Genomic DNA, 15,757 nt, shown 5'->3' on the forward strand with positions numbered 1-15,757 from the left:
TCATCGGCTTCGCGTTGCATGACTGCCTTGGAAAGCTGTTCGCGCTAGACAGTTCAGTATTTAGTAGAGGGGCCAAACAGTCAGTCGTTAGAGCAAGGGCCGAACAATAAGGCTGAACGGATATCAGTACGCTTTCAAGTGCGAAAATCTGCACGTAATGCAGACATTAATTGAGCTTAGTATGTGTAATCTGATTTGTGAAACGTTTACCGTATTTTCTACCATCTTTAACAGTGTGTAGGGATTAATGTAAGTAAATAATAAGGATGACGAGTAACACAAGGTGTGGCTCTTTTAAGTGTACGTTTTCTGTCACGCAATTTCTCTGTGCACTTTTCTGTCCTGTGTGATAGAATGTGCATAATCTTAAAATCAAATGGCATGCAAATAAACCTCAGGACTTATCAGTTCAGTAAAAGTCAGCCTTAGCCAATTTGTTAGTACTTCCAGTACGGCCCAGTAGCATGAGCTGTGGACCCGTGATGCACGTTTACCTTTGTGACGGGACGAGAACATCACTTCCAGATCCTAGGCTGGTGGATGATTTTAGAAATTCTGAGTTTTGCTTTGATGCAGCAAGACGCAACTAGGCCCCTTAGAAGCCCCGCTGCATCAGTCTAGATAGAGAGAAGTAGTGTCATTGGTGGTAACACACAGAAATGAACAGCAAACGTACTTCCCTGATGACTGGCTTAAATCATATTCAATAGCGGCGGCAGTGTATCTCAAACAGACGTGTTTAGCGTGGATCGACGTGAAGAACACGAAGGAGAGACAGCAATAAAGAAGGGATTAAGAAAGATTTGTCGGCTATCCCCCATTCTATTCAAACTGTACATCGAGCAACAAGTAAATAACACTAAAGACGAATCCGGAAGATGAAAAGAAGTTCGATGGGATGAGATAAAGCTCCAAAGTTTGCCGATGGCACTGTAAACCTGTCAGAGACAGGAAGGGACTTGGAAGAAGTGTTCAAAGGAATGGTAAGCGCCTTGAAAAGAGGTTGTAAGGACCACAATTCAACTGAAAATGATTCTGTTTTCAGTAACCAAAAGAATTAAGAAATAATTGTACTGGAAAGTTAGAGAAAGACATCTAAGATTATTAAGGGAACATTTGCAGAATTTGTTGCTGTCTGGCGAATAACTTCATTTGGCTTAGATACCCTGTCCCAGAAGATAAGTCCATAAGACGACAGATAGTGAAAGTACTCACACTAACCACGGACGTTCACAAATATTACTTTTTGTGGCTAACACGGTATATTCCTGAAATCCATAATCAGCCAGATTCTTGTTAGGCGCTCTGCTACCGATGATTTTATCTTTTGTCTCGGACGTATGTGGCATTCATTTTGTTTACTGCGCCCTTATATTGTCCTTACTGTTTCGTCGATAAGGATTCTGCCTATATACTCGGTTATTCTAATCACAAACCCTAACCTTACCCGATGAGCAGGAGGTAGCTCGTCCGTATTCTTTTCATGATTATTACCGTGCTTTTTGGCGGTACTTTGGCGCTAAGGTGCGTCTAGAGACAAGTTCATGTTGGTTGGTTTCATATACACTGCGTGTCCTATTATTAGGTTTCAGGTTTTTAGTAGATGTGTAGGAACTCAAGGCCGACGTCACTCTCCAAATCCACGGTGAATACCATTTTCGAGATAACGCTTTTCGGAGAATCGTAGAATTTATGTATATCTTACATGTTGCGTGGCCTTATAACAAACATGTCATCCACATAGCGTCGCCAGTGAGATGGTTCCAGTTCCACATATCTCATCGCCTTACGCGTGAGCCGGCCGCTGGTGGCCGAGCGGTTCTGGCGCTACAGTCTGGAACCGCGCGACCGCTACGGTCGCAGCTTCGAATCCTGCCTCGTGCATGGATGTGCGTGTTGTCCTTAGGTTAGTTAGGTTTAAGTAGTTCTAAGTTCTAGGGGACTTATGACCTCAGCACTTGAGTCCCATAGTGCTCAGAGCCATTTGAGCCTTACGTGTGAAATATTCCATTTAAATCGTCAGTTGTTACAGGCGACCAAAGCCACCTCATAGAAACCCCATCACACTGTACATGAAATTCCCCCTTACCCACCCTTAAAATAACTAGACCAGAAAAAAAAAATAGTGCACCTGGAAAGACATTAATTTTGATCCGATAACGGCATATGCGACCTGTGGTATAGTAGATGTACTGATAATGGTTTCAATGTCACCCGCCAACAGATCCGTAGTAGCATAGCTACCACAACGCCATCTGTGTCTAGGGAATGCTCACAGCCAGAAGAAGGCTGCATGTGGTGCAAACGTGTGACGCAAGCAGGCAACGATGCCATGGAGAGGCACTCGAGCTTCCTGCAGCCAAATGAGCGAGTTTGAAAGGGGTCAGAGTGTGGCCCTCCGAGTGGCTGGATGGTCCTTTAGAAGAATTGCCACCCAAGTTGGACGTACTGCATCAACTGTGCAACGATGTTGGTATCAGTGATCACGTGGACACTCTCGCACTCGTAGACGAGGATCTGGACGTCCACGCAGCACGGACGCTCGCCAGGATCTTCGTATTTTAAGGGCAGCAGTGGTAGACTCTACAGCTGCCACAGTATAGATAAGAGGGCTTTTGAGGCCGCACGTGTCTACACGAACTGTTGCGAACCGCTTATTAGCAGTGGGACGCACACCTCTAGCCCGTCTTCCACTCGTGCCATGGCATCGACGCGCACAGCTCGAGTAGTGTCGCCAGAGAATCACTTGCAAGATGGAATGGCGAGCGGAGGTCTTCAGCAATGAAAGCAGACTCTGCCTCCATGCAGGTGTTGGTCGTTTGTGAGTACGACGTCGTGCTGTTGAGCGCTATCTGTAGAGCGCATTTGTCCAAGGCACTCTGACCTTATGGTGTAGGGTGCGATAAGCTAAAACTTCCCTTCACCTACGGTGGCTCTGGATGGAACGCTAGCCAGCGCTCGGTACGTGCAGAAAGTTGTTGAACCAGTTCTTTTCGCGTTCTTGCTACTGGAAGACGTTTTGTTCCAAGAAGATAGTGCTCGCCCGTACACTGCCCGTGAAACTCGACATGCTCTGCATGAAGTGCAGCAACTTCCCTGGCCAGCACGATCTACGAATTTGTCTCCATTCCAGGGTGTGTGGGGTACGGTGGGACAAGATGTGATTCGTTTGACTCGTCAACCGACAACTCTCACAGAACTACGTGAACAGGTCGAGCAGGCTGGCATAATGTATCCCAGGAGAGTATTCGCCACCTGTACGATCGACTGGATACCGGAGTCAGCGCCTGAATTGTTGACTAATATGGTTGTTTCAGCATGTGCCGATATCTCATAAACACTTGTGCTATTGGTCTGCAAATGTAGTCATTTCATGTTATCCGTATTCACTGCTGCAACTATAAATCTTGACTGAATTGGAAACCTCTAAAAGGTTGTACAAAAATTTTTTCCGGCGGTGTAATTCTACTAGGCCACATATGTCTCCGTGGTATCTTTTAGTGGCATGTTAATAAATAAAGATCTGACAATGAAGCTCACCAGTACATCAGTTGTGAATACTTGCAGTGTGCGTAATAATTCTAAAAAAATATTTTAATTCCTCATTCTTAAAGTATTAAGAAGTAACATACTTAGCCAATGTGTGACCCTTTTAGAGTGGGGTGAACAGAAACTGGCCAGACAATGTAAGGATACGCTCAGAGAAATATTTCTGGCGCTAGGAGATAGCTATTGCTTCTGAGATATTTTGATCCGTGACCAAATGTGAAGAACTGTAATCTCTACTGCAAGGATACGTAAGCCATTTTCTTCTAGAGGTAATCATTAATTATTTATAAAAATTATTGCCGGTAGCTCTCTGGACTATTCACACACACACACACACACACACACACACACACACACACACACACACACACAAGATTCATTGCCTGACATTTCACGTTCTCAGCACAGTAACTCGATGCCAGCACGATGGCTACTCCACCTGGCAATGAAATTCAATGCAGTATTCATTGGCTTATGTTATATTTACTTCAACATAGTAACTAACACCCAGGGAAGAAACAGTGAGACTTTCATTAATGTAATTGGTACTTTCTACAATATTTTCAATTTTAGTAACTGAAGGACAGATATATACTATTTAACATAAGCTCAACAGGCAAAAAGCCAGTCATCCGTAAATAAATCATGACAAGCATCGTTTAATAATATGTAATTCCGCCCCTTGACTTGATAGCTCCCTTGATTCCCTTGGAAAGTTAGTATAAAAAGTTTGCTTGTTCGTCGCATTCAAGTTACGCCGCTCGCTGAAGATTTAATGACTCTATTCCACCAAATTGCGAGGATGCTCAGGCTGGTGTTTTACCTGTGTTCCACCATGTCCCTCATATTTACTATGGCCCACAGGGTTGGTGATGTTACAGGCCAATTGAGATGTAATTGGGTGAGGTAGTGTTCAGAAAACCAGTCACTTATTGTTCCAACCCCTTGAACTTTTTTTTGTTGTCGCCTTCATGTGCCTGTGTGAGATGGCATACGACGTTACCGATTCCAAATGTTCATTGCATGCAGTTTCCGATAAAATGTTCTCTCGCTAACTGATTGGGATGAAACTTCATTTAGTGCCCACAGCAACTCATTTAGGGTTTGGAATCGATTTTCATCCATAAGCCGTGATCCCACTGTCAGAATCTTTTCCCGACCGCAGTTCTGAAGTCGTTTTTCGTAGCCGCGTATCTGACACTACTGTTTTGTTGTCACGTCGAAGATTCCGCCTAGAAACACCAACAAAAGCCGCAACTTCACACACCGTTTGGCCACTGGCACGCCAAACACGATTGTCCCTTTTGCTACTCTGGCACGTCCTTACGTGTACGCATGACCGCTGATCTTTCATCCTTCTGCTCACGTAGAGGCAGTGCTTATGTGGTTGGGCACATGACTCAATCGCTACGTCATCTGAAAAGGCTTAGTTGTTCTCCCGCACGCACTGGGGTGACTAAATTTTCGTTTGATGAGATCACATTTTGTAAATGTTTAACTCTTTGAGCGCTGCAGACGTGAAAACCCGCCGCGCTCCACCTTTCCGCAGAGGCTGCGAACCTCGTTAGCCGCTGCAGTTGTGCTTCCTGTGGGCGCTGCAGACGGCGTTCACCGTCGCGGCGTGGTCGGTACCTGAGTCTCAATGAAATGACGGCATTTAGGTCAGCCGGTTTCGCTACCTGTGGTCCTGCGGACGTCTATAACCGCTCTGCGGGATTTTCGTCGGATTTCACAGTTGCTGTTCGACATTCGTACTAGCTGATTCATACGAACATGTGCATTCTGCTACTGCGGTGTCCTTTAGCTTTCTGCCTATTCATCATGATTTTTGAAGTGATGTCACTTTTGAGCTCCACAAGCAAATAATACATCGAAGGGAGAACCGTTAGAGGTACTCAAGGTACCCTCCGCCACACACCGTCAGGTGTCTTGCGGAGTATGGATATAGATGTACAAGTTGCACTGACTACAAGATACTCGAGGTACGCACAAGGTGTGACAGTGACAATGAGTGTGGCATCTTCAAGGACTGTAGTGACGATGAAGGTACTTCAGAAGAATCTCACAGTAATACACGTCCATATACTCACCAGGATAAATCTTCTTCAGATTCTGAAAGTGAAGAATCGTTGCGTAAATGGCAAATCTGACTGACAAAGGCGTGGTTTCAGTGCAGCACTGCATGCATTTGATAACTCATTTCAGGGCATAATTACCATTTAGCACCTGATTCGATCTATTTGAGTCAGAAAATCTGATGAAATTTATAGCACTTCAAACGAGCTGATTTTACACTTTCACCATGGCCAATACGTCGGAAATCATGACCACTTCCATCCATTACCTAACTGGGAGTTCCTTAATGTCTGAGAACGTGTCCCCTCATGTAGTCACGTTGTGCCCCAGTTCGATTCAGTACCTCCTCATTAATTATTCGATATACTCACCTAATGTTCAACATGCTTCCATAGCACCATCTTTCAAAAGCTTCTATTCTCTTCATGCCGCTTATTGTTCACGTTTTACTTCCTGTCAAGGCTTTACTTCAGATAAATACTTTCATTCAAGACCTTCTATCAGTCAAACTGCTATTAAAATGTTAATAAGTTCCTCTTCTTTAGAACTACTTTCTGTTGCCGTTGCCAGTCTACATTTTATATCCTCTCTACTTCCGCCACAGTACATTAGTTTCCTGCCCAGACAATAAAATGATGCTTCTAATATTTCATTTCCTAATTTAATTCTCCGAGCATCTTCTGCTTTAATTCGACTATATTCCATCACCCTTGTTTTATTTACGTTGATGTACATCTTATAACCTCTTTTCATGACAATATACAATACGATCGGTAGATGCTCTTCCAAATCTTTTGTCGTCTGTGACAGAATTACTGTGTCTTCAGCGAAGTTCAAAATTTTGGATACTGCTCACTGAACCTTAGTTCCCTTCTCCAATTTCTCCTTTGGTTTCTTCACTACTCAGTAGACGAGAGTTGGAGCACTTTTCAGACTTTCGCCTCTGGCCAGTCCTATAACAGAATTTTAACATATTTCTCATTCAGTTTTCAAAATCATAGCATTCACTTTGTGTGCAGTAGTGATTTTCTGCAATTATGAAAAATTACTACGGAATAGTAATATTTTTCCAAATGTGAAAATCTGAAACATGGTCATGTTCCTAGGAGCAAATATTCTATTCAATTTAAAGTTTTGCAATCGACAAACTTTTGTCAAACCCTGTATTTAATAGTCTGTCTCTTACATAATTACTTTGTTACATATCATCAATCTGTAATTGAAATAAAATTAAGAAGACGTATTATCAAAAACCAGTTAAAAGTTAAAAACTTCTAAAATGGAAGCTACTGGTAGTTAACACAAACCTCCGTTTCGGAGAGAGGGAAAATTGTTAAGACGCCATGGGAAAGTGACCTCCTGATTGAAGGTACAAGATGGTAAACGACTGACGAAGTATGGCCAAACTGTACACACGTTGTGTAAGTAGCTATAAAAATATACACAGTTTTACTTACCAAAAACTCTGTAACTAAAGAATTAACAATATTCTAAAAATAGCTTTAATATGCTATACAGTACTTAAATTTTTACAACTCGTAATAGTTACGATCAATGCGCGACACTCAAGCTCATGTGTCTAACCAACAAAAACAGCAGAAAATTCCAGAAATTGCTTGTGGCGGTCTGTAGTGCGGCTTCCATCATGACATTCTACTATCAAGCAATAGACTGTAACACCGACCAGAAAACATCATGTGTTCCTAGGTACGCTACCCTCCAGGTACAACACACTCCCCTACAGATTGAATAACATCGGGAATGTGGCACAACCTTGTCTCAGTTCCATCTCAACTACAGTTTTTCCTCCATATCGTTCGACTCTGTAACTGCGCTCTGCACAAGTTGTAAACAACCTTTGAGTACCTGCATTTTATAGCTGCAACCTTCAAAATTCCTAGACAATGCAATCCAAACAACATTGTCAAGAGCTTCTTCAAAATCTAAAAGCACTATAAACACAGATTAGATTACTCAGCTTGAGCGGTAAGGGATGATCTGTAGAACTTCTTAGCCTAGATCACCTGTAAACGATCTACATTGTCGATTACCTGTTTCGGTATGAATGTTTACCACCTTCAGATTCGTGAATTCATCCATAAATATCAAATTGTACAGAGATAAAATTACGTGTATAATAGCAGATGTATTTTAATAGCAAAACCCTGTTACAAGACGTCTGTATAAAAGGTAATTGCATGTGTCTTATACCACATATGCAAGTACACATCATCTAATTGTTGTAACTACGTAAATTAAGGATGTTATCCACTATCAATATATTTATGTCACTGTTGTATTCGTGGTACTTATTTAGGTTGTCAACCGCAGTATTACACTACATTGTGTAGCTACTGAAGTGTAGCTGAAGGATGTATAATGGGTTAGATGGTAAAGTAGACAGTTGAGAAGAATGCCTGCGAGGTGTGAGAACAGGCAGAGATATGGGGCAATACTCGTTCAGTTTACTCACTTCCGCTGTTTCATTGGCCGTCCGAAAAATGTTGTTAGCTCTGTTGTGTCTCACTGTCAAACAGTTACGATCTCACGGAGGCTTTCAGACAGTCGTTCTTCCCGCGAACCATACGCGACTGGAACAGGAAAGGGAGGTAATGACAGTGGCACGTAAAGTGCCCTCCGCCACACACCGTTGGGTGGCTTGCGGAGTATAAATGTAGATGTAGGTGTATTTCAGGTTTCCATTGACGGCTCCACTGCCAAAGGGGAAAATTCAAATCAAAGGTGAATGCAGACGTGGCATCTACATTAAAAGTCAGAAACAAATGCGAAAGTCCCTCCATTGACGATACTTTAACTGAATGAAACGAATAATGTACCATTTGAGTAGCTCCTTAGACAGTAGCAGTTTAATCAATTATTGGTACAATAGATACTTGTACCAGGAACACAAATGGAGAATTTGACTGATAATATTTCGGAAGTATCTATGCACTAAAAACATGTGATGGTTTAATATATTTACGTCACTCGAACCACCTCGTGTCGGTCATTTCACATAGCTGCTTTCAGGAAACTCTTTTTTAGAACAGGTGCTTCCTTCCCAGCTAAGGAATAGGCATGGTTGTTAACATAAGGATGTAGGTACTAAGGAATTGGTGATATTGTGACGTTGGTTGCCTCTAGGAGACAATGAAATTGCAGCAGTAGAGAATCTTGGGGTATACCTGAATGGCTGGACAACGAGAATTTAAATAGAAATGATGTCATTCGGCGGATATACTAGGTTGCAAGCACACACAAGTTGACACTGAATAGAATTCAGAAAGCCATATCCAGTGCTAGACTTCTCCTTCGTTCAGCAACTGAAGTTCGGGTCTCGACAGTTGTTGCCCTGTTGTCCGCCCCCTGTAGCTGAATGGTCTGCCGACACGGTAACTCAGCGTGTTCGATCAGAGGGTTAGCTGCCCTCTGTATTTAAAAAACTGAGTTAATGGATCAAAGACGAACTGAAACGGGTGTCTTCCGACGTCCGCCCCGAGCAGATGCAACGATCGAAAACGAACAAAATGAGATTAAAAAAAGAATGGTCAGCGTGACGGATTGTCAGTCCTCTAGGCCCGGGTTCGGTTCCCGGCTGGGTCATGGAATTTTCTCCGCCCAGGGACTGGATATTGTGCTGTCCTTGTCATCATCCTCGTCCACTGCAGGTAGCCGAAGTGGCGTCAAATTGAAAGACAGGCACCCGGCGAACGGCCAGCCCGACGGGGGAGCCTAGACATACTATTAAATTTAAATAAATGCTGTTGTTGAAGAGTAGCGTGTTTGATTAGTATTCAAAGTGATTAAAACGTCCAGGTTTCGGTGTTCGAAACTTCTTAAATTTTGAAAAAAGTCATCAGCAATGGCGTCCTAAGACCCCCGGCATAACAAGTCACAGTCGTGCCAAAGGCCTTGTCAAATATGGCGGAGGAGCAGACAGATGTTCAGGACACTCTCCTTCTCTTGGGGTGGGACACTGCCCATAAAACGTGGTATAATCAGCAACGGCAAGAAGATGCAGAGGCCAATGGAACTATTGCCTTAAGGACTGAAGTTTGTATTCGCATGATATATGACCTATAGCTGCAAAAGTTTCATGATGATCTCTCTATTGGCAAAAGATTCCGCACTAGTCCCACATTCAGATCCCAGGGAGGCGACTACCATCATGCAAAAAAAAAAAAAAAAAAAAAAAAAACAACGAAAGAAGAAAGTACTAGGAATTGGTGTGTGGAACGTCAGAAGTTTGAACATGCAGGGAAGCTAGAAAATATGAAAAGGAGAAACGCTAAGGCTCAGTATAGAAATAGCGGGGCTCAGTGAAGTGAAATAGAAAGAAGACAAGGATTTCTGGTCAGAAAAGTATCGAATAATATCTACAGCGGTAGAACATGTTATAACGGGAATATAATTCCTTATGAATAGTAAGGTAGCGCAGGGAGTGACTTACAGAGAACAGTTTGAATCAACAGCACAACAAAACCGGCAACAATAGCTCCCGTATAGGCTACAAGCCAACGTCGGAAGCAGAAGTTGAGCTATAGATAAATTATATGAGGACATGGAAAAAGGTAATTCAGTAGGTAAAGTGAGACAAAATTCTAACAATCAGGCGAGACTGGAACGCTATTATATGGCAAGGAGCAGAAGAAAGAGTTGCAGGAGAATGGTCGTGAGAATGAAAAAGTAGCTATACTAACTGAGTTCTGCAATAAATGTCAGCTACTAATAATGAATAATCGGTTAAAATATCGCAAGAGGTGGAGGTATACACGTGAAAGGCCGGGAGACAGAGGAAGTTTTCAGTTAGATTACATTACGGTCAGGCAGTGTATCCGAAATGAGTTATTGGATTGTATGGCGAACCCAGGAGCAGATATAACCTCATTCAATTTAGTAACAGTGAAGCGTAGCGCGAAGTTTCAGAGAACAGTCAAAAAGAACCAGTGCGCAAAGAAGTAGGATACAGAAGTTCCTAGGAATGAAGAGACCCTTCTGAATTTCTCTGAGGCCACAGATTCTGCGATAATGAATAACTCATAGGCGGATCACTTGAAGACGAATGGACGTATCTAAATATGGCAGTCAAATAATTTGGAAAGAAAAATACATGTAGAAGGAAGGTAATTGTCAAGAAACCATTGGCAACAAAAGAAATACTTCAGCTGATCGACGAAAGATGGAGGTACAGTGGTGTTCAGCGAAATTCAGGAATACAGAAATGTAAGTCACTTAGGAATGACATAAATAGGGAGCGCAGGGAAATAAGGCGTAATGCTGCATGAATAATGTGAAAAAATCGAAAAATAAATGATTGTCGGAAGTACTGAATCAGCATGGAGAAAAATCAAAACACCCTTTGCTGAAATTAAAAGGAAGCCCGGTAACACTGACAGTGCAATGGGAATTCCACTGTTCAACACGGAGGAAAGTGCAAATAGTTGGAAGGAGTGCACTGAGGATGTGCAAGGAAGGGGGGGGGGGGGGGGGGGGGAATTGTCTGACGACGTGATAGAAGAAAAAACGCGAGTCCGTAGGAAAGAGATAGGGGATCCATTATTAGAATCAGAATATGAAGAACCTTTGGAAGCACTAAGATCGAACGAGCCACATGGATTAGACAACATTCCGTCGCAATTTCTAAAATAATTGAGAGAAGTGGCAGCAATTGGACTATTCACGTTGCTGTGTAGCGTGTAAGAGACTGGCAATTCACCATCAGACTGTCGCTAAAATGTCGCCCATACAATTCTGAACGAAGCAAAAGCCGGCATGTGCGAGAATTATTAGACAATGAACTTAAAAACTCATGTGTCCAAGTTGATAACGAGAATAATATTCAGAATAATGGGAAAGAAAACTAAGGGTGCGTTACATGACGATCTAAAACACGTACATGAGACAAGAGGAAAAAGTGGAAATGAAGACGAAGAACGAAGCGGTCGGATAATGGTGTTACGCAGGTTCAAATGGTTCAAATGGCTCTGAGCACTATGGGACTTAACTTCTGAGGTAATCAGTCCCCTAGAAATTAAAACTACTTAAACCTATCTAACCTAAGGACATCACACACATCCATACCATAGGCAGGATTCGAACCTGCGACCTTAGCGGTCGCGCGGTTCCAGACTGTAGGGCGTTACGCAGGGATGTAGTCTTTCACTCCTACTGTTCAATCTATAAATATCGAGGAAGCAACAACGGAAATAAAAGAAAGGTTCGAGAGTGGGATTATGATACAAGGTGAGTGATAAGAGTGGCTGATGACATTGCTATCGTCAGTGAAAGTTAAGAAAACATGATGAATGAATACAGTACCTCTAAAAAGACGAAAGTAATGAAAAGTAGCAGAAATGAGAACACCTAGAAACTTCACATCAGAACTTGGGAACACGAGGTAGACAAAGTTAAGGAATTCTGCTACGTAGGCAGCGAAATTACCTACGGCGGACGGAGCAAGGACATCAAAAACAGACTAGCACTGGGAAATGGGACATTCCTGGCCAAGAGAAATCTGCCAGTGTCAGACACAACAGACCTTAATTCGAGGAAAAATTTCTGAGAGTTTACGCTTCGAACAGAGCATTGTATGGTACTGAAACAGGACTGTGGGAAAACCGGGACAGAATTGAATCCAGCCATTTGAGATGTGGTGCTGATAAGGAAAGTAGCCAGGCGGTTCTTCGTGGAATCGGTGAGGAAAGAATATATTGAAAATATTGAGAAGAGGAAGGCAGAGGATGATAAGACATGTGGTAAGTCATCAGGGATTAGCTTATATGGTACTAGATGGAGACAGAGGATAAAAACTGTAAAGGACGACATAGGTTTCGATACGTGCAGCAAATAATAGAATAATAGAGGACGTAGGATGCAAGTGCTTCTCCGAGACAAAGAGGTTGGCACTGGAGAGCAAAAAAAAAAAAAAAAAACAAAAACAAAAAAAAAAAAAAAACCAACTGAAGATATTCCAGTCATGTGCGCTGAGTGACAGTGAAGCAGTTACGACCGTGTTGGGCATGTCGTTCGATGATGGTGCGGATGACTTTCCTGCGACGTAAGGCGCCTGGACGTCAGTGCACCTGAACTCACACTGACCAGCTGGATACGGACCTTTTGCGCTTCTTGGAGGTAGGCGTGGGCACGCCGCCGCCACCGCCGGCGCCAGCGACGCCGACCAGGGCGGTGCAGGCGACGGGGGGCGGCTGGCGCGCGCTGGCCGCCACGTAGACGCCGGAGAAGACGGACATGCGACGCACCGCCGAGGCCTGGTGGTGGCGCCGCAGCAGCAGGTACACCGACACGCTCTTCACGATGGCCGCCCGCACCTGCGGCACATGACACCTGTCACCATCCACCTGCCGGCGTCCATGCGCTCGTCCCTGGTTACCCAACAAGGGGCCGCAGCGACTGGCTCCCCATTTACTGAATGTGAAACTTCGTCGCCAGATATCAGTTTCCTAAAGCAGTACGAAACAATTTAAGAAACAATACATTACAAGGTTTCTGAGTGCCTTTAAGTGTGAAGTAGGCCAAGTTAAGAAATTGTGCTACGTCGGAAGCAAAATAACATATGACGGACCAAGGAAGAGGACATGAGCTGTGGATCAGCACAAGGAGAGAACACACTCCCGTTCAAGAGACGTCTGTCAGTATGAAACATCCGCCTTAACCTGAGGAAGAAATTTCTGAAATGTACGCTCGTACAGCGAAGTACGATAGTTGATCACGGGCTGTGGGAAAACCAGGACAGAAGAAAATACAAGGAGCGTTCAAAAAGTATGCAACACATTTTCAGCTTCGGTTGAAAAATTGCGTAATTTGTTATGTGACATTATGGATTAATCCCGCTTCAGTCCCTAAAATTTCATGAGGTTCCGATTGGTACCGGCGCTATATGCAGCCTTCAAACTGGCGCCTGTAAAGCAAGTGCGTTTCGAGCAGTCACTTGTCAGAGAATTTCTTTTGCTGGAAAACCAGAGCATCGCAGATATTCGTTGGTACTCATAGGCACTTGCAGAAGTTTATGGAGAGCTGACAGTGAAGAAAAGCACGGTGAGTCGTCGGGCGAGGGGTCTGTCATCATAACAACAATGTCACTAAAACTGTCCAATCTGGCGCGTGTCGGCCGGTCACACTCAGCTTCACTCCTGCTCTGTTGGAAGGAGTGGACACTCCCGGCCGAGGTGATGGACGGATCACAGACACCTTGTTGCTGATCTGGCCGTGTCTGCTGGTAGTGCTGGCACATCGTGCGCCAGTTGGGGTGCACATAGGTGGGTGCCCGCTGGATTCCTCGGTAAAGTCATGGCGACGGTCTTCTGGGATTTTGAAGGGGTTATTCTGTTTGATACTCTCCCTCAAGGTGGAACAATCAACTCTCAACTGTACTGTGCTACTCCCAGGATTTTCCAGAACTTCACAGCATTTTTCCTTCAGGAAGCACGGACTTGAGTAATTGTGATCTCCAGCGTAAACTGGAATGGCTCAAATGGTTCAAATGGCTTTGAGCACTATGGAACTTATCTTCTGAGGTCATCAATCCCCTAGAACTTATAACTACTTAAACCTAACTAACCTAAGGACATCACACACATCCATGCTCGAGGCAGGATTCGAACCTGCGACCGCAGCGGTCACGCGGTTCCATACTGAAGCGCCCAGAACCGCACGGCCACACCGGCCGGCCTGAAGAAACGATATCAGCGTGTCCGTCGCCACAAAAATATAAACGAGCTTCTCCGTCTCCATGACAACGCAAGGCCTCACACAAGTCTGCGCACCCGAGAGGAGCTCACGAATCTTTACTGGACTGTTCTGTCTGATCCACCTCACAACCCGGACCTTGAATCATGTTTAGTCCAATGAAGGATGTACTCCGCGTGGCTGACGGAGAGGTTACTGATGCACCAAGATGTCGACCAGTAGAGCGCTACCATGTGGACGTATGGGCCCCTCCTGTAAGGTGGTGTAAGGCCATCGCATTGAACGGAGGTTATGTTGAAAATAGGGTTTTGTACCCAAAAGAGTGGGGAATAATATGGTATGATGGAATTCTGAAGCAATCCAACCCTCTTTCGGAAAAAATGTGTTACTTATTCAACATCCTTCATAGAAGTGTTTGAGATGTGGTGCTGTACGAAATTGTTGAAACTAGGTGGGCTGATAAGAACGGTAGGGTTCTCCGCAGTATCGACAAAGAATGAAACATAAGGAGAACGCTGACAAGAAGAAGGGACAGAATGATAGATCATGTATTACGTACGACGTCGGGGAATAAATTCATTGGTACTAGACGAAGCTGCAGAGATTTGGATACACACAACAGTTAATTGAGGACACTTAGCGCAAGTGCTACTCCCAGAGGAAGAAGTTGGTACAAGAGAGGATTTCGTGGTAGGCTACCTCGAACTAATCAGAAGAGTGATGACACAAAAATCATGACAAAATATTTTGAAAATGTTATGAGACGTGGTTAGCGTATAAGTCTGGAAATCGTTAAGTCGCTCGTCCGAATCTCACTACCTGTAACTTTTTTTCCTTCCTTTTATTTGCATTCTGTATTTATTATCTGACTGCTATTGTAAGAGTCGAAGAGTGTGATAATGCACAGCCGTTCTGTATCCCCGATGTTATTCAATCTGTACATTGAGCCATCAGGAGATTAAACACATGTCAAAACGGGAAAGGCAATTAAATTTCAAGAAGATGAACAGCAACGTTTGAAGTTTGCCACTGACACTATAATTCTATCAGACACGGCGAAAGAACTGGAAGAGCACCTCAACGGAATTTATAGTGTCCTGAAAAGAACTTATAGCAATGTTTTGACCAGGCGAAACTACAAACGTCCAGCGACAACTGTGGGTTCTTTGAGTGCTATGGGACGTGACTGATTTTTTAACAACAACAGATAAAATATTAGTTTACTTTATTGCATGAATGAATAGCATCATTTACTTAATTTGAGACTATAGAATATTTACAACGGCCATTGACTATGAAGGCCTCACTCGAAGTACCATGTTCAGGATTAACTGAAGTACATACACTCCTGGAGATTGAAATAAGAACACAGTGAATTCATTGTCCCAGGAAGGGGAAACTTTATTGACACATTCCTGGGGTCAGA

At 43.6% G+C, this 15,757-nt stretch overlaps 1 protein-coding gene across 1 annotated transcript in view; it reads right to left on the minus strand.

Annotated features, from left to right (window-relative positions):
• The window catches only part of LOC126235635 (PDF receptor-like), a 483,384-nt gene that overhangs the window by 2,115 nt on the left and 465,512 nt on the right, over nt 1-15,757 (minus strand). The window contains exon 13 of the mRNA XM_049944349.1: nt 12,718-12,953. Within this exon, the coding sequence (XP_049800306.1) occupies nt 12,718-12,953 (236 nt within the window). The remainder of the gene's footprint in view (nt 1-12,717; nt 12,954-15,757) is intronic.

The sequence above is a fragment of the Schistocerca nitens genome, chromosome 2 (genome assembly GCF_023898315.1).
Source record: "Schistocerca nitens isolate TAMUIC-IGC-003100 chromosome 2, iqSchNite1.1, whole genome shotgun sequence".
NCBI lineage: Eukaryota > Metazoa > Arthropoda > Insecta > Orthoptera > Acrididae > Schistocerca > Schistocerca nitens.